The 22702-nt window shown below is 47.6% G+C and overlaps 1 protein-coding gene and 1 non-coding gene across 4 annotated transcripts; both read left to right on the top strand.

Moving 5' to 3' along the window:
- Positions 1-17023: 17023 nt before the first annotated feature.
- Positions 17024-20216, top strand: LOC123085508 (uncharacterized). 3 transcript variants are annotated; one of them, XM_044507152.1, is made up of 5 exons: positions 17033-17337; positions 18126-18292; positions 19093-19265; positions 19404-19590; positions 19803-20216. In XM_044507152.1, the coding sequence occupies exons 2-5, from the start codon at positions 18151-18153 to the stop codon at positions 20030-20032; spliced, it is 732 nt and encodes a 243-aa protein (XP_044363087.1). In that variant the 5' UTR covers positions 17033-17337; positions 18126-18150; the 3' UTR covers positions 20033-20216. The 3 variants fall into 3 exon arrangements, with proteins under 3 accessions (XP_044363089.1, XP_044363087.1, XP_044363088.1); XM_044507153.1 differs by having other exon boundaries at positions 17035-17337; positions 18159-18292; XM_044507154.1 differs by lacking the exon at positions 18126-18292 and having other exon boundaries at positions 17024-17337.
- A 402-nt stretch (positions 20217-20618) lies between these two features.
- TRNAD-GUC (transfer RNA aspartic acid (anticodon GUC)) lies at positions 20619-20690 on the top strand. Its single transcript has one exon. It is a non-coding gene; the product is annotated as a tRNA-Asp (tRNA).
- The last annotated feature ends 2012 nt before the right edge of the window (positions 20691-22702 follow it).

Below are 22702 nucleotides of genomic sequence, written 5' to 3'. Positions count from 1 at the left end.
ACGAGGATCCCCTGCGTATTCCCATCGCAGGAGAAACCCCCGAGGCTCGTGCCTTGGAGGAGGCGCGTCTGGCCAATTTGGCCGAGCGCACTCGACTGGAGAACCTTCAGCGAGCACTCGACGAGCGCGCGCGGCAACGAGTTCCCGACACCAGTCGACGTCAACTCTTCCCGCCGACTCAGGTATATCGAACCCCAATTCAGAATTTAGCAGCTGCGACCCGTATAGCAGAGTCCATTCAGCCTTCGCAGTCAGAAGCTGGCAGAGGTTTGCTGCAGATCAGGGATCTGCTCCGGGCAGCAGGAGATCAGAATTCAGCCGTGTCTCAGTCGCGCAACAGAATTCACAGTCGATCTGTCACTGTGAATACGGTTCAGTCGGCTCACAGCCCCAGATCGCCTCCGCGGCGCGAAGGGCGTGAGAATCGGCGAGATCAATATGGCGACAGACTCGACCGAGATGATAGGCGTCGAGTGCCCTATTCCCCTCCGAGGGGTGGGTCTTACGCTCCTCGGCAGCCAGATGATAGGCGTCAGTACAGTACAGGGCGTAGGGTTCCAGTTGACCCCAGAGAGCCAGGCTTCGACGCGCGATCCATTATCGTGCAAGGGTTGGTCGACCGGAACAGAGCCCATCGAGGCGCACTCGACAGAGATGTGCCCACGAGCAGTCGAGTACATGTTTCTGGTCCTGAATGTTTCAGCAGAGCTATCAGAGCCGCAGTTATCCCCCCAATTTCAGGTTGGCAACAGGAGTCAGCAAGTTCACTGGTGAGTCTAAGCCTGAAACTTGGCTTGAAGACTACCGAGTGGCAGTTCAGATCGGTGGTGGGAACGACGAGGTGGCCATGAAGCATTTGCCCCTCATGTTGGAAGGTTCTGCCAGGGCATGGTTGACTCAATTGCCTCCTAGCAGCATTTACACTTGGGAAGATCTGTCCCGAGTGTTCGTCAGAACGTTCGAAGGGACTTGCAAGCGACCAGCGGGATTGACAGAGTTGCAAGTCTGCGTGCAGAAAACCAATGAGACTCTCAGAGAGTATATTCAGAGGTGGATCACTTTGCACCACACTGTGGAAAATGTCTCTGACCATCAGGCAGTATGCGCCTTCAAAGATGGTGTCAAGAACAGAGAACTGAGTTTGAAATTTGGTCGAACCGGTGACATGACCTTGAGTCGGATGATGGAGATTGCTACCAAGTACGCCAACGGCGAAGAAGAAGACCGACTCCGAAGCGGCAAGCACAAGCCGAGTCAGTCGGAAAAAGGAAACACCAGTCGGAAACAGAAGCGGAAGGCTGAACCGGCAGCTCCTGGAGAGGCTCTGGCCGTGACTCAAGGAAAGTTTAAGGGGAAACCAAAAGGATCCTGGAACCCCAAGAAGGTGAAGGATAAAGAAGGGAACGACGTGATGGATATGCCGTGTCATATTCACACGAAGAAAGATGAAGAGGGGAATATCATTTACCCAAAGCACACCACTCGCCAATGTCGACTCCTGATCCAGCAGTTTCAGGGAAAACAGTCTAAGGACAAGGAGAAGGAGTCGGACAAGGCCGAAGACAAAGAGGACAGTGAGGGAGGATATCCGCATATCAACTCCACTCTGATGATCTTCGCAGATGTGGAAAGCAGAAGTCGACTGAAAGTGATTAACCGAGAGGTTAACATGGTTGCCCCAGCAAAGGCAAATTATCTGAAGTGGTCTCAAACACCCATCACATTCGACCAATCTGATCACCCGACTCATATTGCCACCCCTGGGAGGCAAGCTTTGGTGGTCGATCCAGTTGTCGAAGGCACTCGACTGACAAAGGTGCTGATGGATGGTGGAAGTGGGCTGAATCTGTTATATGCAGACACGTTGAAAGGTATGGGCATTCCGATGTCCCGGCTGAGCACTAGTAACATGAGCTTCCATGGAGTTATACCAGGGAAGAAGGCCGAGTCACTCGGCCAGATAGCTTTGGACGTAGTGTTTGGCGATTCAAAGCATTTTCGCAAAGAAAAGTTGACGTTTGAGGTCGTGGATTTTCAAAGTGCATATCATGCCATTTTGGGGAGACCAGCCTATGCACGGTTCATGGCTCGACCATGTTACGTGTACCTCAAATTGAAGATGCCCGGTCCCAAAGGTGTGATCACTGTCACCGGTGATAGGAAAAAGGCAGAGGAGTGCTTTCAGAAGGGCTCCAAAATTGCCGATTCCCAAGTGACAGCGGTCGAGTTCGAAGAATACAAGCAAAACGCAGATCCGAGTGACTTGCTGCGATCCAAGAAGCCCGCCACAGAATCTGCATTCCAGTCGTCCGGTGAGACGAAGCCTGTTCACATTCACCCGACCGACCCCGAAGCAGCTCCGACCCGCATCTCCACAACACTCGACCCAAAATAGGAAGAAGCGCTCATCCAGTTCCTCCGTGAGAACTGGGACATTTTTGCATGGAAGCCCGCTGACATGCCAGGTGTTCCCAGGGGACTGGCTGAGCATCGCCTAAGAGTCGACTCGTCTGCAAAGCCAGTCAAAGAACATCTTCGGCGGTCCGCCGTCCAGAAGAGAAAGGCCATCGGTGAAGAAGTGGCTCGACTGTTGGCGGCAGGATTTATCCGAGAGATATTCCACTCCGAGTGGCTCGCTAATGTCGTCATGGTTCCTAAGAAGGACAAGTCGCTCCGAATGTGCATTGATTTCAAGCACATCAACCGGGCCTGCCCGAAAGATCACTTTCCTCTCCCTCGCATAGATCAAATTGTTGACTCGACCGCGGGATGCGAGAGGTTGTCTTTTTTAGATGCTTACTCCGGGTACCACCAGATCCGTCTGTATGGGCCCGATGAAGTAAAAACAGCTTTCATCACTCCATTCGGGTGCTTCTGCTATATCACCATGCCATTCGGCCTCAAGAATGCCGGAGCCACATTTATGCGAATGATCCAGAAGTGTCTACTCACTCAAATCAGTCGGAATGTGGAAGCTTATATGGATGATATTGTTGTCAAGTCACGAAAAGGTTCCGACCTGCTCGCTGACCTCGCCGAAACATTTGCCAACCTCAGAAGGTATGATATCAAGCTCAATCCATCAAAGTGCACATTTGGAGTTCCTGGTGGCAAGTTACTCGGTTTTCTCGTTTCCGAACGGGGAATCGACGCCAACCCAGAAAAGATTGGCACTATTCTCCGAATGAAACGCCCTGTGCGAGTGCACGATGTCCAGAAGCTTACTGGATGCTTGGCCGCATTAAGTCGATTCATCTCACGACTCGGTGAAAAGGCATTGCCTCTTTACCGACTGATGAAGAAGGCTGACAAGTTCGAGTGGACTCCAGAAGCTGATGCAGCGTTTGCCGAGCTAAAAGCTCTGCTCTCCACCCAGCCGGTGCTTGCTGCTCCAATCAGCAAAGAGCCTCTGTTGCTCTACATCGCAGCCACAGGACAAGTCGTCAGTACTGTGCTAACGGTCGAGCGGGAAGAAGAAGGAAAGCTCTCAAAGTTCAGCGCCCAGTGTATTATTTGTCTGAAGTCTTGACTCCATCCAAGCAGAGATATCCTCATTATCAGAAGCTTGTGTATGGAATATACATGACCACAAAGAAGGTTGCTCATTATTTCTCTGACCATTCAATCACAGTCGTCAGCGACGCTCCACTATCAGAGATTTTGCACAACAGAGATGCAACTGGTCGAGTGGCCAAATGGGCGATTGAACTTCTTCCCCTTGATATCAAGTTTGAGGCAAAGAAAGCCATTAAGTCCCAGGCAATAGCAGATTTCCTCGCCGAGTGGATCGAACAGCAGCAGCCGACTGAAGTTCACTCGGAGCATTGGACCATGTTTTTCGATGGTTCTAAGATGTTGAATGGTTCCGGTGCTGGGGTTGTCCTGGTTTCCCCCAGAGGAGATAAGCTCAGATATGTGCTCCAGATTCACTTTGATTCCTCCAACAATGAGGCAGAATATGAGGCCCTCCTATATGGGTTGCGCATGGCCATTTCACTCGGCGTCCGTCGCCTAATGGTCTATGGCGACTCGGATTTAGTGGTCAATCAGGTGATGAAAGAGTGGGACGTGAGAAGCCCAGCCATGACTGGATACTGCAGTGCAGTGAGGAAGCTGGAGAAAAAGTTCGAGGGGTTGGAGCTCCATCATATACCCCGACTGAAAAATCAAGCAGCTGATGATCTAGCAAAGATAGGTTCCAAGAGAGAAGCCATTCCGAGTGGTGTGTTCTTGGAGCATATACATACTCCGTCAGTCAAAGAAGATCCTTTCACCGAAGAAACTCCGCAGCCCAAGAGTGCCACAGATCCGACTGAAGTTGAAGTCCCAGCGGTGGTCGACTTGATCATGGAGGTTTTGGTAGTCATTCCCGACTGGACGATTCCGTATGTCGCATATATCTTGAGGAAAGAGCTTCCGGAGGATGAGGAAGAGGCTCGACAGATCGTCCGTCGATCTAAGGCCTTTACCGTCATCAAAGGACAATTATACAGAGAGAGCACGACTGGAGTCGGTCAGAAGTGCATAACACCAGAAGAAGGTCGACTCATCCTCAATGATATTCACTCGGGGACCTGTGGTCATCATGCGTCCTCCCGGACCATCGTGGCCAAAGCATACCGAGCCGGATTTTACTGGCCCAAGGCGAATGAGATGGCAAAGGAGATAGTGGATAAGTGCGAGGGATGTCAGTTCTACTCGAATATGTCGCACAAACCTGCGTCAGCTTTGAAGACCATCCCACTCGTCTGGCCTTTTGCAGTTTGGGGGCTGGACATGGTCGGCCCTTTGAGAACAGGACGAAGTGGCTTCACGCATGTACTGGTGGCAGTCGACAAGTTCACCAAGTGGATCGAGGCTAAACCAATCAAGAGCCTCGACACCGGTACTGCTGTTAGCTTCATCAGGGAACTAATATTCAGATATGGAGTCCCGCACAGCATCATTACGGATAATGGGTCGAACTTTGACTCAGAGGAATTCAGAACCTTCTGCAACTCCCAGGGCACACGGGTCGACTACGCATCAGTCGCCCATCCGCAGTCGAATGGACAAGCAGAGCGAGCTAATGGACTGATTCTCAAGGGACTGAAGCCGCGACTGATGCGTGATCTCAAACACGCGGCTGGAGCTTGGGTCGACGAACTTCCATCTGTACTCTGGGGACTGCGGACCACGCCCAATCGGTCGACCGGAAGAACTCCATTCTTCTTGGTCTATGGAGCCGAAGCAGTCTTGCCGAGTGATCTTCTCCACAATGCTCCTCGAGTCGAAATCTACAACGAAGCAGAAGCTGAACAAGCGCGGCAGGACGCAGTCGACCTTTTAGAGGAAGAAAGGGAGATGGCTCTGATCCGGTCGACCATCTACCAACAAGATCTGCGCCGTTTCCACGCCCGAAATGTGAGAGGTCGAGCCTTCCAGGAAGGGGATTTGGTTCTCCGAGTGGATCAGCACAAACCACACAAGCTTGCTCCTTCTTGGGAAGGCCCCTTCATCGTCACCAAGGTTCTCCACAACGGGGCGTACCGTCTTTACAACGTCGAGCATAATATCGACGAGCCCCGAGCTTGGAACGCGGAGCTACTCCGCCCATTTTACACTTAAGTTTTATCACTCGGATGAGTTGCAATAAAGTACTTCTGTAGTTCATGGGTTTAGAAATAATTGTGTCATCACTTTTTATTTTTGTCCACATAAAAACTCCCCCTCAGTGGGTGGCTTAGCCGCGAATCCGTTTCGCCTAAGTTTGTAAAAATCCTATCGAGTGGTGAGCCAGACTCTCACTCGGAGGCTTAGCTGCGAATCCGTTTCGCCTAAGTTTTTCAAAATCCTACCGAGTGGTAAGCCAGCCTTTCACTCGGGGGCTTAGCTGCAGTCCAAGGACTCGCCTAAGTTTATCAAAATCCTACCGAGTGAAGAGCAACCCTCTCACTCGGGGGCTTAGCTGCAGTCCAAGGACTCGCCTAAGTTTATCAAAATCCTACCGAGTGAAGAGCAACCCTCTCACTCGGGGGCTTAGCTGCAGCCTCGTGCTCGCCTAAGTTTATCAAAATCCTACCGAGTGAAGAGCAACCCTCTCACTCGGGGGCTTAGCTGCAGCCTCGTGCTCGCCTAAGTTATCAAAATCCTACCGAGTGGTAAGCCAGCCTTTCACTCGGGGGCTTAGCTGCAGTCCAAGCACTCGCCTAAGTTGTGAAAATCCTACCGAGTGAAGAGCAATCCTCCCACTCGGGGGCTTAGCTGCAGCCTCGTGCTCGCCTAAGTTATAAAAATCCTACCGAGTGAAGAGCAACCCTCTCACTCGGGGGCTTAGCTGCAGTCCAAGCACTCGCCTAAGTTGTGAAAATCCTACCGAGTGAAGAGCAACCCTCTCACTCGGGGGCTTAGCTGCAGTCCAAGCACTCGCCTAAGTTGTGAAAATCCTACCGAGTGAAGAGCGATCCTCTCACTCGGGGGCTTAGCTGCAGCCTCGTGCTCGCCTAAGTTATCAAAATCCTACCGAGTGGTAAGCCAGCCTTCCACTCGGAGGCTTAGCTGCAGCCTCGTGCTCGCCTAAGTTACAAAAATCCTACCGAGTGAAGAGCGACCCTCTCACTCGGAGGCTTAGCTGCGGCCCAAGCGCTCGCCTAAGCACAGGCACCTTGCTTTGAACCTGCAAAAGACATTTTGAGCCGAAGGCAATCATATTCAAGCGCCAAATTCAAGTTTGAATCGATATCTAAAGGAACCGAAAGTGCTCAGGCGTCAAGCCTGTTAAGGTTTGTCGGTTACAATTCCACTCGGCATACCGAGGCAAATTTAAAGTGTCGAGCCAGAAGAAGTTTTTTACCCCTCCTGTGGAGGGCTGGAAGGTGCAACAAATTCATCAAGGTCAATTCCGTCGGCGATCCGAGTGGCAGCTGCAAGGAAAGTCTCCATAAAGGACCTGAAGTCGTGCTTCTTGGTATTGGCCACCCGAAGGGCCGCCAGCTTCTCCTCTCGTGCATCTTTGCAGTGGACTCGGGCCAGACACAGAGCGACATCTGCACCACACCGAGCCGAGGACTTCTTCCACTCCTGCACTCGACCAGGGATCGCGTTCAAGCGGGCCATCAGCGACTCAAGGTCATTCTGAAGTGTCTCCTCAGGCCAGAGCGTCGAGTCGATGCGAGATGTGGCGGCCTTCAGCCTTGCGAGATAGTCCACGACAGCTGCGACACGAGACTCCAGTCGGAAAACATCCATGGCAACTTCGTCGTTCACCGGAGAATTGACGGGGTCAAGGTTTGGCTCCAGTCGGCTGGTTTCCTCTTCAAAGTTTTGACAAAATTCTGCAAGGGTGATCACTAAGTCAAGGGGATAGTCGAATGGAAGAAGCCACAGTTGGAAATATTTGCCAAACATGGAGGTTTACCTTCAAGCATAAGAAACAGCTTCTTGGCAAGGCCACTCAGGAAGGCCTCCAGTTCAGTTTTCTTCTCAGTCAATTTGCTGACTTGGTCGGTCAAGGCAGCTTTGTCAGTTCTCAGTCGACTGACTTCCTTGTTGGCAATCCCAAGAGCAGTTTTCAGATTGGTATTGTCTTGTTCGAGCTTGGTGACTGAAGCTAACTTCTCGTCAGCAAGCTTGATCTTCTCAGCTAGCTCAAGGTCTTTCTTCTGCTGGGCCTCCCTTACCTTACCTGCAAGTTACAGCGAGATCAGATGCCGAAACAAGCAAGGGGAAAAGCAGTCGTCAGGGTCTCACCAAACATACCTTCGGTCTCCTCCTTTGCCTTTGTCAGCTTCTCCTGAACCAGCTTCAAGCTCAGCTCGACTTGAGTATGTTTTTGTTCCAGCTCTGAGTAGCGAGCCACAAGATCACAGGAGTTCTGCGAAGAACCAATCGACTAAACGTCAAATGTAACTCACTTCCGAGTGAAAAAGGGAAAAACACACGTTTCTAAGACTACAGCCGAATACAAGCATTCGACCGTAGTCTCGGGGACTACACCCAGTGGGTGCACTCAGCGTGCCCCCACTAATCCTGTTGAAGACAAAGTCGACCAGTCGACCTCAAAAAAAAAACAGTGTGCGAGACGCATTCTCTAAGACTGTGATCAACTGCAAGCAGTCGACCACAGTCTCGGGGACTACACCCAGTGGGTGCACTCAGCGTGCCCCCACCGGTTTGCGAAATCCAGTCGACCAGTCGACTGACAGAAAGATTGACATCATAAAGCCTAAGGCCGACTGCCAGCAGTCGACCTTAGCCTTGGGGACTACACCCAGTGGGTGCACTCAGCGTGCCCCCACCGGTTTGCGAAATCCAGTCGACCAGTCGACTGACAGAAAGATTGACATCATAAAGCCTAAGGCCGACTGCCAGCAGTCGACCTTAGCCTTGGGGACTACACCCAGCGGGTGCACTCAGCGTGCCCCCGCTAACACGGAGTTTATTCGACACACCCAGTGGGTGACTAATATAAATTCCGGAAAAGAAAAGTTTTTGGTAGCATATCCAACAGAACAAACAGCGGTCGACTGACCTGGACATTGCTTTGGAGGGCAGAACTGGCGTCATAAGCTGCCTGGCTCGCGTCCCGGATGGTCTTCAGCTGCTCCATCATGAGTCCCGCCTGGCGTATCGCCTCCTTCGCTGCGCCAGCTTGGTCCTCTGGGACGTGGTGCGTCATGAAGAGGGAAGGCTGCTGAGCACTCGTCAGTGGAGTCGCGAAGGTCACCGTGTGTCGAGTGGTGTTCTCTTCCTCCACAGTCAGAATTTCAGGCGCCTGACACATCCTGAGGCACCTTACTGGCGGACGCTTTCCGACTCCTCCTGTGCTTCAGCGGCTCTTCATCCTCATCATCATCAGGAAGATCGATAACAGTGTTGGGTGGAGCTGCGGAGAAGGATCAGGATCAGAGATCGCGAGTCAGTCGACTAAGAATGGTATTAAGAACACAGTACCTGGATTCGAAGTTGCTGCATCCTCCATCTCGTGGTCATCGGCCCGGGCCGAGGTCTCAGAAGTAGCAGCACTGCAACTCCAAAGGATCAGTCGACTAACCTCAGCGTCGACCAGAGATAAAGTTCGCACAGAATAAGAAAATATGAGCAACACAATTACCCTGATATGGTGGGGATGGACACCTTCATCTTCGGCAGGAGCTTGGTCGGCTTCGATGAGGCCGCCCTGGGCTGTTTCGGCGCCTTTTCAGTCGGCGCCGGAGAGGTGGTCCGAGGGCGCTTGGTCGACTGAGTGGCAGTCGCAACCCCCTTACCACGTTCGGTCGAAGGGTCGTGGACAAGCTTCGACCGCCTTTCTGAGCGCGGTGGAACGACCTCCTCCTCCTCTTCTTCCTCGTCCTCGATGTCATCCTCATCACCTTCATCATCATCATCGTCGTCATCATCCCCTGCAGCATCCGAGTCCCATTCCTCCTCTTCCTGGCTCTCGCCCCCCCCGCTCGCCTCGCCTTCCTCAGTCGGAGCTTGTGCCCCATTGGGCATCGAGTACAGTTCGGTGAAGGCCTAGCAGATGCCCAAACAAAGATCAGTCGACCAGTCGGCAGGGTTAGTAGAAATGAATACAACAAGGACACAATGGAAAGCAGAGCAAGCGTACCTTGTTTGGGACGCTGTTGTGGTCGAGTGGAGGAATCCTTCTGGCTCCGCGCGGGTTGTCCCTGTTTCCGGTAACGGCTACCATCCATCTTTCCAGAGTGACATCGTCGACTTCTTCTGGATGGACTCTAGTCTCGTCTTCGGGCCCACAGTACAACCACATGCAGTGGCTCCGGAATTGAAGGGGCTGGATGCGACGCTTGAGGAAAACCTCCAAGAGGTCCATGCCTGTCACACCCTCCCGAACCAACTGCACCACGCGCTCCATCAACATCTTCACGTCGGCTTTCTCCTCCGGAATCAGCTTCAGAGGGGAGGGCTTGTTCACTCGGTCCATGGTAAACGGAGGGAGTCCACTCGACTGCCCTGGCGTCGACTGGACCTGGCAGTAGAACCAAGTCGACTGCCAGCCTCTGACGGACTCAGGAAAGGACATGGGCGGGAAGGTGCTATTATTCCTCACCTGAATCCCCAGGCCCCCACACATTTGGACGACTCGGGTCTTCTCATCACCTGGGCTCGCCTTCTTCACGGTCTGAGAGCGACACGTGAAGATACGTTTGAACAAGCCCCAGTGCGGTCGACAGCCCAAGAAACCCTCACACATGGACACGAATGCAGCAAGATAGGCAATGGAGTTTGGGGTAAAGTGGTGGAGCTGCGCTCCAAAGAAATTCAAGAAGCCACGGAAGAAAATGCTTGGCGGCAAGGAAAACCCACGATCAACATGAGTGGCCAGAAGCACACACTCACCCTCTTCTGGTTGTGGCTGCCACTCCTTCCCCGGCAACCTCGCAGCTCCGTGAGGGATCAAGCCCTCGTTGGCCATGTCGAGGAGGTCCTTCTCCGTGATGGTCGACTGGATCCAGTCTCCTTGGACCCAGCCCTTTCGGCAGGCGGGATCTGGACGAGGACCCTCTGCGGCTGGTGGATCTCCCCTTCGCCTTCTCCGATGCCGACGCCTTCTTGGCACGCTCCAGCGCCGCCGTCTTCTCCTTGGCCATGGTCGCCGGTGAGATGCACGAAGGGAAGTGGTGCGGGGGCGAGAGCGAGCGCGCTGAGCAGGGAGGAAGGAAGCAGAGGGAGAGAGGGAGAATGCTGGGGCGCAGCACAGAAATCCTCGCCGGGCACATTTATAAGGTCCCTTCCGAGTGGCTGACATGTGGGCCCGGTCGATCTAATCATATCTGGGAGCAGTTATGAGGACTGGATACGTGGCGAAAAAGGCGGCGCGGAGATCGAGGCGTCTATGCCCCGTCCCATCCGAACGCCGCGGTTTGCCCCGCTTCGCGCGCGCCCCCAAATTTCGCACCCCGCGGAATCCGCGAGCAACAAATCAGTCTGTCAGACGCGGTGTTTCCGGCGATCCGTCGCTCGGAGATTGTCGAAGCTCGAAAGATCACTCGACGCAAAAATAGAATGGATCGAGTCGACCGAAGACAAATTGCTCCCTGTCAACGAAGAGATTCTTTGATCCAGAACAGCGCACAACTAGAGCGCAAAGGTTAATCGGAAACGACATCAACTCCTTCTTCCCTCGAAGCCTCAATCCATTCGGGGGCTAATGATGGGGTTATGTACCTAGGGTAGGGTCATGGACCTGTTCCAAGTAACTTACCCTAGGACATCCCTAGAAGAGGTCGCCTTCCAGTCGACCAACGAGGATTCACTCGACTGGCCTGAAGGACTCGACCACGAAGACTCACTCGACCACCAGGAGGTCAAGAGGCACTCTGCACCGCAACGGCCTGTAATTAAGTAGACTTTATGATAGTAAAGGCACTTTATGTGGGGCGTTACCAGTAACGCCCCAGACTTAACTCACCTTAAACCCTCTCCTACGTGGGCTGGCTGGGGTCCTGGCGCACTCTATATAAGCCACCCCCCTCCACAGGCAGAAGGGTTCGGCACCTGGTAATCCATACATTCATAATCCACTCGACCGCCTCCGGGCTCCGAGACGTAGGGCTGTTACTTCTTCCGAGAAGGGCCTGAACTCGTACATCCTTTGTGCTTACAACCTCTCCATAGCTAGGACCTTGCCTCTCCATACCTACCCCCCACTCTACTGTCAGGCTTAGAACCACGACACTAATCTTCATTATTGTACAGAGTGCGTATTGGGGCTGCTAAATTAGTTAGAGCCCCTTGCACTGGCAGGATATTAGCCCTGGAAAAAACAATCCGGCAGTTTGCTGAGCAGCCTGTTGACATTGTCATCGTGCCAAAGATAAGAACAAGCTTGGACACACTTGGCGAGACACAAAAAGGATTCGGCATTACGTATGGAAAAAGCAGGCTGAATGTGAATCGAACAAAACGCATGCAGGAGATAGTATGTGGCTGTGCGGTATGCCTGCTTCTGAAGAGCTTTTCCATGGTTTTTTATGACCCACTCAACATTGTGTTGGACTTTACTTAACTTCATTGATCAAATTACCTGCAGTCTAATGTGGGCTAGTGGTAACAGGAGGTTGCAGTACATGTTCTTGAGACATGTTGTGACGTTTGATACAACGTACTGGACAAACCTTTATGACATGCCATTTGGTCTTTTATGGGTGTTAACAATCATTTTTAGAGCATTATCCTAGTTGGAGTGCTAGTTCGCGATGAGAAGGTTGAGACATTTGAGTGGGTTTTTGCGGAATTTATTATGATGATGGGTGGGGCTGCACCGCAAACAATACTGCCAGGTAACAATCTATGGCTGTTTGCTCAATTAATGATGGACTGTGCTAACGGCCATACGTACGGACTATAAGTGATAGATCCGCACGATTCATCTATGATCGTTCGGAGTGCTGTTGCTGAGTGTTGATTTCTTTTTCAATACAAGAACAAACACATTCAGTCCAATCTTTTTCCTAATAGCTGCATACATGCATATAGGACAAAACTGCTGATGTCATCGAAGATTCCATCAAATTTAAAACTTTAAAATGTTTTATAGGTCAAACCGTCGCTCCGATTGAAAAACTGTTTTCACATAAAAGATTTGTCGCGACGATACCTTCGAAACTAGATCCAATGTTGGTATATTTCGACGACTTTTTTTTGGGTCAAAAGCTAAAGTAAGTTATCACCTCTATGGTACATCAGTTACCATCCTGTTTACATAGAAATCACCGGGGCATAATAATGGCTCCTCCAAGATTCTCTCCACATGCAAATGCATTAGAGCACATGAAAGCAGATGTCATTGTAGATTTTCGCTATTTCAAAACTGTAAAAAAAATATAGATCAAACTGTCGTTTCTGATTGAAAAATTGTTTTCACATAAAAATTTGTCGCAACGAGAACTTTCAAACTACATCTTATGTTGGCATGTTTTGATCACTTTTTTGGTCAAAAAGTTACCGTAAAGTTATCAGTTATGTTATACGTATATTAACATGTTATTTGTGCAGAAGTGACCGGAGCTGTGTTTTCAACGACTTCTCCCCCGGGTCAAAGTTACTGTGGTATTTGTACCTAAGTTATCAGCTCGTGGTGCATATATTACCGTGCTATTTTGCATAGAAGTAACCGGGGTATATTTCAACAAATTTTTATTTGGGTCTAAAGTTACCGGGGTGTTTGTACCTAAGTTATCAGGTCTGCGATATGTGATTTACCATGCTATTCACACAAAAACTATCGGGGGAGGGGGTATATTTCACCAACAACCCTCCCCCACCACCATCGCCAAAGGTTACCAGGACTGGGGTACATAAGTTATCAGGTATGCGATGTGTGAGTTATCATGCTATTCACGCAAAAGTTACCAGGAGGATATTTCATCACCCCCCGCTCCCGGTCACCAAAGTTACCAACGCCGGGGGTACTTAAGTTATCAGGTCTGCGACGTGTGAGTTACCGTGTTATTAACATAAAAGTTACCATGGGTATATTTCCCCTAGCCAAAAGTTATCAGGACCGTGTCACATCACTTACAAGGTTTGCAATGTTACCGGGGGAAAGAAGTCCATTTTACTAGTGCCACATCAACAGAGGGAGGAGAAAAACTAGCCAGGGGGGTGTTTTTTCCGGTTTGGGTTTGTTTGGGGGGTAAAAAAAGCCGAAAAATAGATCCCACTTTATTCAGGGTAGTAAAATAGACTTTTTTCATAACGGGGTACAATAAGTTATCAGGTCTATGATGTGTGAGTTACCATGCTATTCCAATAAGCTTACCAGGGGGATATTTCATCAACTCCCCCCTCCAATCGCCAAAGTTTTCAGGACTGGGGTACATAAATTATCAGGTCTATGATGTATGAGTTACCATGCTATACACACACAAAAAAATCGACGATGTATTTCATCACACCCCTCCATCTCGCCAAAATTACCTCAGTGTCATCAACTTGAGACTAGTTGGTAAAAATAATCTACTTAAGTGCGGAAAAGATCGGACATTGCAGTAACTTTTGTGCAAACCTAGAAGAGGAGACATGTTAAATAGCCTATTTACTTTCTTCGTTCAAGAAAAGGGAACGTACGTGAGGTGGTTGGCCAGTAGAGTTACCTCATAAGAGGAACAAGGATCGAAACATGTTATGCATATAATCATACTAATAGAGTAGATAAGTCAACGGACTAGAAAAGGACAAGAAAAAAATGCCAAAATGGTAAGAAAAAATAGTGTAAAAAAGGAAAATAAAGAAAAAGGTTTATTTTTCACCTCACGTTACAGACATGTACAAAAGACTAATGACCTAACTATAAACACAAGCGAATTGTAAACCATGTGGTTACCTACCTCGGTTATCAACCAGGAGGTGTGGGGTTTGACTCCCGCTTCCTCCAAATTTTTACTGTGCTAGAAAAATGCGGGAAGTTGATCGAGAGGAAAAAACGGGAACTTCGGTCGCGGGAGAAGTGGATCGAGAGAAAAACGGGAACTTCGGTCGCGGGAGAAGTGGATCAAGAGAAAAACGGGAAATAGCGAATCGTGCGGATCTATTCTTAACGTCCAGTCGACTGTAATTTAGCTTTATCGATTAATGATATCCCCAGCATGTTGTGTACTCTAAGAAGATCGACTTCTGTGCTGAGTTTCACAAGGTTGTTAATCATATGCTCACCATAGATGCGTTTGAGAAGGCTTGGAAGTTCCTTGTAGAGAAATACAAACTAAAGAACAATGCATACATGACACAATTGTATGAGATACGGCACAAGTGGACGAAGTCTTACTTCACAGGTGTGTTTTGTGCTAAGATGACCAGTACGCAGTGGAGTGAGAGCGCTGACCATATGCTGAAAAAATTTGTGTCTCCTGGCTGTCCCATGCATGTGTTTGTGAGGAAGTACATGAGACTGCTGTTTGATAGAGAGTCTGAGGAAAATTATAAGGAAAACCGAACAAAAATTACAAGATACTTACTAGAAAAAAGGAAAAGTTTTTTTTCTAAATAATGAAAAGTAATTGTCTGACGACATCAAATTGTTGATTTTGCAGGGCAGGCCACTTATGTGAGCAAGCATGGCAACCGAAAGACATGCTGGCAAGATATATACCAGAGCTATGTTTGGGCAATTTGGCCATATACTATAAGAGTGTGGTGCATACCAGATGGAGGAGATCGAAACAGGTAAAACATATGTTGCGAATTTGAATGTGAATGCAGGCAGTTTGCCCACATGGGGTTGCTATGCAGCCATGTACTGAAGGTAGTCCTGAACTGTTAATTATGCAATTAAGATTTATGTGAAAATTGTTCATGATTGCTCTTGAATCATTTGATGAATGCAGACTAATTCGATGCAGGTACAGAAATCCCAAAGAAGCATATAGTAAAAAGATGGACCAGAGATGCACGGGATATCCTCCCGCCTAACCTGACACAGGTACTAGCTGAGGGACCATGCTCAACAAAACCCATTTAGTTACAGGCATTTCAATATGTATATGCATGCGATGGAGCTTGTGCGCATGGAGGACAGCAGTGTGAAAGCATATGAGCATGTAATCTCCTTGTTCAAGAAATATGCTGCTGAAATGAAGCCGTTTACAGAGATTGGGAGGCCTACGACAAGTAGGGAGAAGGCGCCCTATGAAGGTTTAAGTAGCGCACAAAATTCTGCAATATAAGTCGGAGGCAAGGGCACAAACGAACAACCTGCCCTGATCAGGCAGATGTTCCAAAGCAGCCTCGTAAGCCAGCCAGATGCAAAAAACTGTGGTGTTGAAGGTCGCCGCAGGAACAACTGTCACATAGCAGCTGAACTAGGACTCAAATAATTGATGCGAGTGATCAAGTTTTCTGGTTGTAGAACTATGTTAGACAGATGATACTAAGTTGTCCGGTTCCTGTAAAAACAAAATCTTGAGCCTAGATGAACATAACATGTGTGTTAGCAGAGTACCAAAAGAATAATTTCAGTTCTAGCATGCTAGATAGGACATTTTCAGACTTAAAAATATTGCTTGCTGTTGCTGATGCAGTCGTTCTTTAACGAGAAAAACAATGGTTTCTTTAGGATGACTACATGTATGGTAGTGATCTTCAGGTGGTGATGATACCCTGTTTCCGAATTATTAGTGTTTGATTCACTGTCTATATTCAAGAAATGTGATGTTCAGGTGGGGTTGATCTCATGTTTCATGGTAATTACTGTATTATATCTGGTAGATGAGTAGATATGTTGTGTGTCTAGATGAACTTTGATCCCAGGTTTTGAGGTGCTGCCATATACTCCCTCCGTTCCAAATTACTCGTCGCGAAGATACATCCATTTTCGCGACGAGTAATTTGGAACGGAGGGAGTATGTTTTATATCAGAGAACTTTTGACATGTGCTTTCAGAAACCAAATACCGCTGCATGTCATTGTTTGCTTGCTGAATAGTTGGGCTAGTTAATGCAGACATGTTGTGGAACGAATTTCTGGGACTAATTCGAGTTGATTCAAACACTGGTCTACGAGGGGGTGGGTTGAATCTTGAAGAATAAGAAGAGAGCGGAGCCGTCCAGAGAAAGATTGGTAGTTTTTCTTTTTTGAGGCTAGGAAGATTGGTAGGTCCAACGGTGGTTTGTAGTAAATGGGTTTGCCGGTCCATATTAGACCAGAATCTTGGCTGAGACGGCCCACATCGTGTATCTCCTTCTGTCCCGTCATAACGATACGTGACGGGGTTAACTGAACGGCATTTGACTTGTGGGCCTTATGCCTGTACCAGTACCTCTGGTTGCATCGATCGCGAGATGAAGTAGTGGTACAGATTTCGGGATCACTGCAGCTTGGGCTCACATGAGCACATTCGTTTATATTGCATCTTTCATCCTATTGATACTTAGGCCTTAATTGGATTGTCGTTTCCAGCGTTTTTATCCCTGTAAAATATGCAGACCACGATCCGCCGTTTTGATTCTCAGATAGAATTTGCACACGGCCGGTAAGATACACTTATAAAACAAATACAGGTGTACAGAAATACACCGATTCCAAGCAGGGGCTTAGAGTCATTTCCCTGTTCCAAAGAAAAGGTAGTGGGTTTACGCGTGGCCACGGGAGAAAGGTCTGTCCTCTCTCTCTCCGGGACTTCGACGGCGAAGAAGAAGAAAAGGAAGAAGAAGAGCGACGCAGCGAGCACCTGCCTGCCTACGGCGGCCAGACGCTAGGGGAGCTGCGTCCGAGACTCTGATTCTTCACCGGCGATCCGCAGCGCTCACCGCAGCCGTAGCATGAGTTGGCGGCCGCCGATCTCGCCTGGCCGCCTCCTTCTCGTCGTCCAATTCGTCGCCCTCTGCTCGATTCCTGGTGAGATCCGGCTCTTACCTCTCCCAATACTGCTTTCTTCTTCGGATTTAAGCAGTCAATCTTTCCGCGTGGACATTTGACCGAATCTAGTTTACCTTTTTTTTCACGGGCAGTTTACCCTATTTTGTCCGTGGAGAGTGGTTGCTTCCATAGGAAACAGCCCATTTTTAATCTGTATGTATTATTCGAATGCGTTGGCGGCTTGCTGAACAAGTTGGCTGCAATCTAAGCGCTTACCAGTTCATCAACTTGACTTCTATTGGCGATGTCGTGCGGGAGAGGGCAGTAGTGATTTATAGAGCCTTGAAAGCAAGTGTTATGACAAATAATACTATTTGGATGTTCTGCTGGTTTGATTTGGATTGTCCTAGTCCAGCAATCCTTAGCGTGGCCCCGTTTCGGTTCCACCATGAAAAAATATTTGGTTAGGCTTCATAATTAGTTTGTTTTCTATCAGTATAACTCAATGCAAATCATAAGTCAAACCATCATATTCTGTGCCATTTCCATATTCTTGGCAACTCTGCTATGGAGTTATGTGAGCACATTAGTCTAGTGAAAGTAGGATTATCACTAGTTTTCTATCTGTAGAAACGAGGATTGTTACTAGAAATAAAATCTCATGCTCCGGTTGTTGAACATTTGTTGGAGCTGGTGGTAGTTGTTCAGCTGAGGGTGTCTTTTTAGATAGGGATCAATATGTACTCGGAGCAGTTCTTGACCGTGCTTTCTAATTAAACTGGGTTACATCCTGTTGAGGGGATATCTGGTGCTTCCTTACCTTACAGTGGTTCCGTTCTACCACCAAAAAACATGAAAAGGTCTGGACGTCTGGTGAAAAATGAGAACATCGATTCGATACAAGATTCATCTATGATGCCACACAATTTGATCCACACGCCGAGAAACAAGAATGACAAATTCTGCTCTGGTAGTAGCCAATTCAAATTCAGAGGTGAAAATAGTTTTGTGCATTATTAATATTAACAGCAGAATTTCTCATTTTTGTTTCTTCATGTGTGTATCTATTTTGTTTCTTGTAACTTTGTGGCATCGTAGTTGAACCTTGTTAACATAGTTTTCTTATGACCTTTTTTTTCCTTTGAAATGGGTTCTTATCACTTTCTAGTGGTGCTTCTCATATTGGTAGCATGGGTGTGCTTTATGAGGAGGAAGGACTGGGTATGTTCTCACTGCCTATGGTATAAAAATGTGCTGTGTTTGACCATGTGAAGCAGTGGCTGGTGTGTTGAGTATAAGACTTGGGGTGAGTTTCTATTGTGCCAGTAACTTGAGTAATAGATTGTATTCTCAGTATGATAATATCTCAAGTTGCGCATTAGACTAACACAAATATCATAGAAAAGAGGTATTGATTGATTGATTGATTAGACTGTCTCTGCTACTGTATTACATAGCATACTCATGTTAGTAACCTACTGAATAAGCTTTAGAAAAACATAAAGGTAAAGAAAGAAAAGAGCATAGTCAAAGCCTTGTACTTCTTACATTGAATACTGGATAGTAATCCTTGTGTGATTCGAGTTGAGAAAAAATTGTAGGGGAAATACCATATGAATTATGAGTATACCCTTGCTGAAGTGGGAATGCATAGAACTAAAATTCATGTATGCTTTCTCTGTTGCATTTTTTGTGTTCTCGTGTATGTAGTTGAACAGGATATAATATTTGATAATATTTCTTCTATTGCCGTTAATAATTCTTTGTGCACGACTGATTATGCATAATTTGCAGGGGCTTTTTCTTCGAGGCTTGTCACACTTGATACCATTGATATATTTACCACTCATGAATGGTTCTCCAGACCAACTGTGTTTTTCCGCTGCAGTGGAGATAACCAGACATATTTGCCTGACGTGAAGGAGGCAAATTTGATATATACCTTTAAGGGTGAAGAATCATGGCAGGTCAGTCTAACTTTTACTTAAGATATTGGTGGCTTCCTCTCATTTGGTTCACACCTGATACTGGTTTTCAGTAATTGTGGTGTTTGCGTTTATCTTCTTTACTAAGCACTGAATTCCTTACTACATCATGTTGTGCAGCCCTTAACGGAACTTCCAGAAAAGAAGTGCAAGCGATGTGGTTTGTACGAACAGGATATGTTTAGAAATGATGTGTTTGATGAATGGGAGCTGTGTTCTAGTGACTTCAAAGATGGCAAGTACACACACTTCAAGGAAGGGCAGTTCAATGCGACCTTCCTGTGCCCAAACTGTACTGTCTCTGTTGGTACGGCTCATATTCAGTACCTCTAGTTTCTGTTCTTCAAAACTTCCTTTATATGATTTGTGGTTGCTTTTTTCTTATCATGGTAACAACATTGCAGCATATTTGATGTCGAGTTTGCTCTGTTGAATTGATAGATTGTTAACGATATGCTTTATGTGTTTGAGCTCTACATGGCTATTGCTCAAAGATTTTTGTTTCTCTACCATTGTCAGGTGATGCTGCAGCCCATCACTCTAGCTCAGAGGTGGAAGCCAAAAAGACATCTGTTGCTGTTACCATAATAGTAAGCGTTCTCGCTTCCGTTATCGTCGTCCTCGCCTTGTTCGGAGCCTACAAGTACTGGCTGAAAAAGAAGAGGGAGCGGGATCAGTTACGATTTCTCAAGCTCTTCGAGGAGGGAGACGACATGGACGACGAGCTGGGCCTGAGCAATGAACTCTAAGATAGCGAATACAGTCTGACGCCCTGATCTCCAATCATCCCAGATTAGTTCACGTCGCCGTGTATAAAATGTTCTTCTTCTTTCCATTTCTCTTTTCAGTTTTTAGCTTCAAATTTTTGTGATGTACAGCACCTCCACGGTTGAAAGACACAACTCTGACAGCAACAGAACAACTCTTTCGATTCGTCGCGCTTTTCCCCCTCATAAGATCTGGCAACGGTTAGCGTTGCTTATTCAGTTATGAGTGGGTCATCACATGTCAGTCTTCATTGTATCCCTCGCATTTCCCCTGTCGGATTACAATGCTTACCAGGGTAGTCACCGGCGATCAGCTGGCCAACGAGGCTCTCCAGTGCCGCCGGCTCTACTGCTGGCTCGAAAACCTCAGCATGTGCAAGAAAACGATCTCGAGAAATACATACAGTTGGGTAGATTCTTTTAGCTCCGCTATTCGAGGCGAGCTGATCATACGTCGGGTCGCATTAGGAACTGAAAGCTGCACGTTCCTCATGCTACGGGCAACTGTGCACTGTTAGCTAGTAACTATAAGCTAATTATAAGGCCACAAAAATGTGTAATCACCGAAGTCGTTGTAGTATAGTGGTAAGTATTCCCGCCTGTCACGCGGGTGACCCGGGTTCGATCCCCGGCAACGGCGCTACCTTTTTTTCAAAACCTTTTGCATTGTTTTCTTGTGTATCAATTGAACTTGTTTTCGGTTTTCTTCTTTTTTATGAAAGGGCATTTGTATTGCCCCAAATGCTAAAATGCGTTATGCACTTTCTTTGCACAACACACTCGGGCGCTTGGACACATCGCACTATTGGACGGCACAGGCAGTTTTTTTAAGAGTGCCCCACAACCATCTCCCGCATTTTTCTCGACTCTGCTAGGGTTTCATTGACGAACTTGCATGAAAAGGAGAACAGGGAAGGAAAACGACACAAGCGAGTGGGGGAACAGGAAGGTCAGGGCGCAATCGCGGTTGTCCAACGCGAAGCTGAATTCAATAGCGCTCCTTTTTTTTTACCTTTGCATTGTTTTCTTGCGTACCAATTGAACTTGTTTCTGGTTTCCTTCTTTTTACGAAAGGGCATTTGTATTGCCCCAAATGCTAAAAGGCGTTGTGCGCTTTCTTTGCATAGCACTTTGGCGCTTGGACACATCGCATATTGGGCGGCACATGCAGTTTTTTAAGCATGCCCCACAACCACCTCCCACATTTTTCTTGACTCTGTTAGGGTTTCACTAACAAACTTGCATGAAAAGGAGAAGAGGGACGCGATTGCGGTTGTTTGAGGCGAAGCTTCATTCAACGGTTGCGCGGCTAGGACTGCAAGAAAAGCTCAATGCTCACGAGCCTTTGAGATTGACTCGTACTTTTGCTCTACTCAAGATGGACTCGAATATAAATGAGTTGTGTATGAGCACTTTATTTAGCTTGATCGAGAAAGTAGTCGATCTTGAGCCAACACTGGCTCCCTCGATTTTTGCTCGATATCATGTAATTACATAAAATAATCTTGATATGTATTAAAAGAAAATAGGATAATTTATTGCCATATATATTGTGTATGATTTTTCTCCATTTTATCACTAGAAAGCATGGAAGCTTAATTAAGCATGAAGACAAATCAGCCTCAATATGTGTAAATATCTTGTTATTTTTTTACCAAAGTTTGAGAGCAGATGCACCTTCATTTTCTTCCCATTCTAGTTCATCCATGATATCTTGCTATTAAGTACTAGTTTTCAGTTGGCAGAGAATACGTCATATTTTATAATTGTTTTTTATGTTGTGTTGTGTTCTATCTTGTTGGAAAAGTTGGCTTAGATTATAAAGAAAAACATCTTATTTAGCTCAAAACTATCTAGATAGACTCGAGGTCGTTACAAGCTAATCATAAGTTACTTTCTATACAACTCGATCTTGAGCTTTGCTCAGTTTGTGCTTGCTCAAACTTTAGCATAAATTGATGTGAGCCTACTCCAACTCACTTGAACTCGACTCATTGGCAGCTCTACGGGGTGAGGTGGCCGTCAGAGACAATGAGATAAGGGAGAGAGGATGCCGAAGGTACAAAGGGTTGTGTGAACGTCCGATGCGGGCGCCGATGGCCAAAACTCAGGTAAGCCATTGGTAGGAAAACCCTTATAGAAATAGATAATTAGTGGCACCTTCAAAATCTAGAATGTTGCTGATAGTTTTTCAAAACAGAATTTCTCCACACACGACACAACGTGGCCGATCTATGCACGAACAACAATCCAACGGACGTTGCATGGCTATGGATGAGATTCGCTAGCTGGGCTTCATCGTCGTGTGTTGGTCGTCCAACTTTTGTCGTCTGCCTAGAACTGCTCTTTTCAAAATATCAACGACGTTCGTGTACTCGTGGATGATGGTAAAATACTAGTGGCACGGGCCGGTGCTCATACGTCGGTAGTTGATTGGACTCAACTATCCGGCCAACCAACTAGAGTTAGTGGCATGGGAAGGTTCCACACGTCACTAGTCACTAGTCTCCCAATCTCACAAGATGCAACTCAAGAAAGTAGGAGATAGAAGAAAAGGGAAACAATGGAGGAGATCAACAATAGGCTTCAAGATCCATCCACAATTACCCCTTAACATATAGGGGCGATAAGGGTTTGGGGGAGATGGTTTGT

Source organism: Triticum aestivum, chromosome 4A (assembly GCF_018294505.1).
Source record: "Triticum aestivum cultivar Chinese Spring chromosome 4A, IWGSC CS RefSeq v2.1, whole genome shotgun sequence".
NCBI lineage: Eukaryota > Viridiplantae > Streptophyta > Magnoliopsida > Poales > Poaceae > Triticum > Triticum aestivum.
Note: the sequence above shows the minus strand (reverse complement) of the source record. Positions and strands in the feature narration are given on the sequence as shown.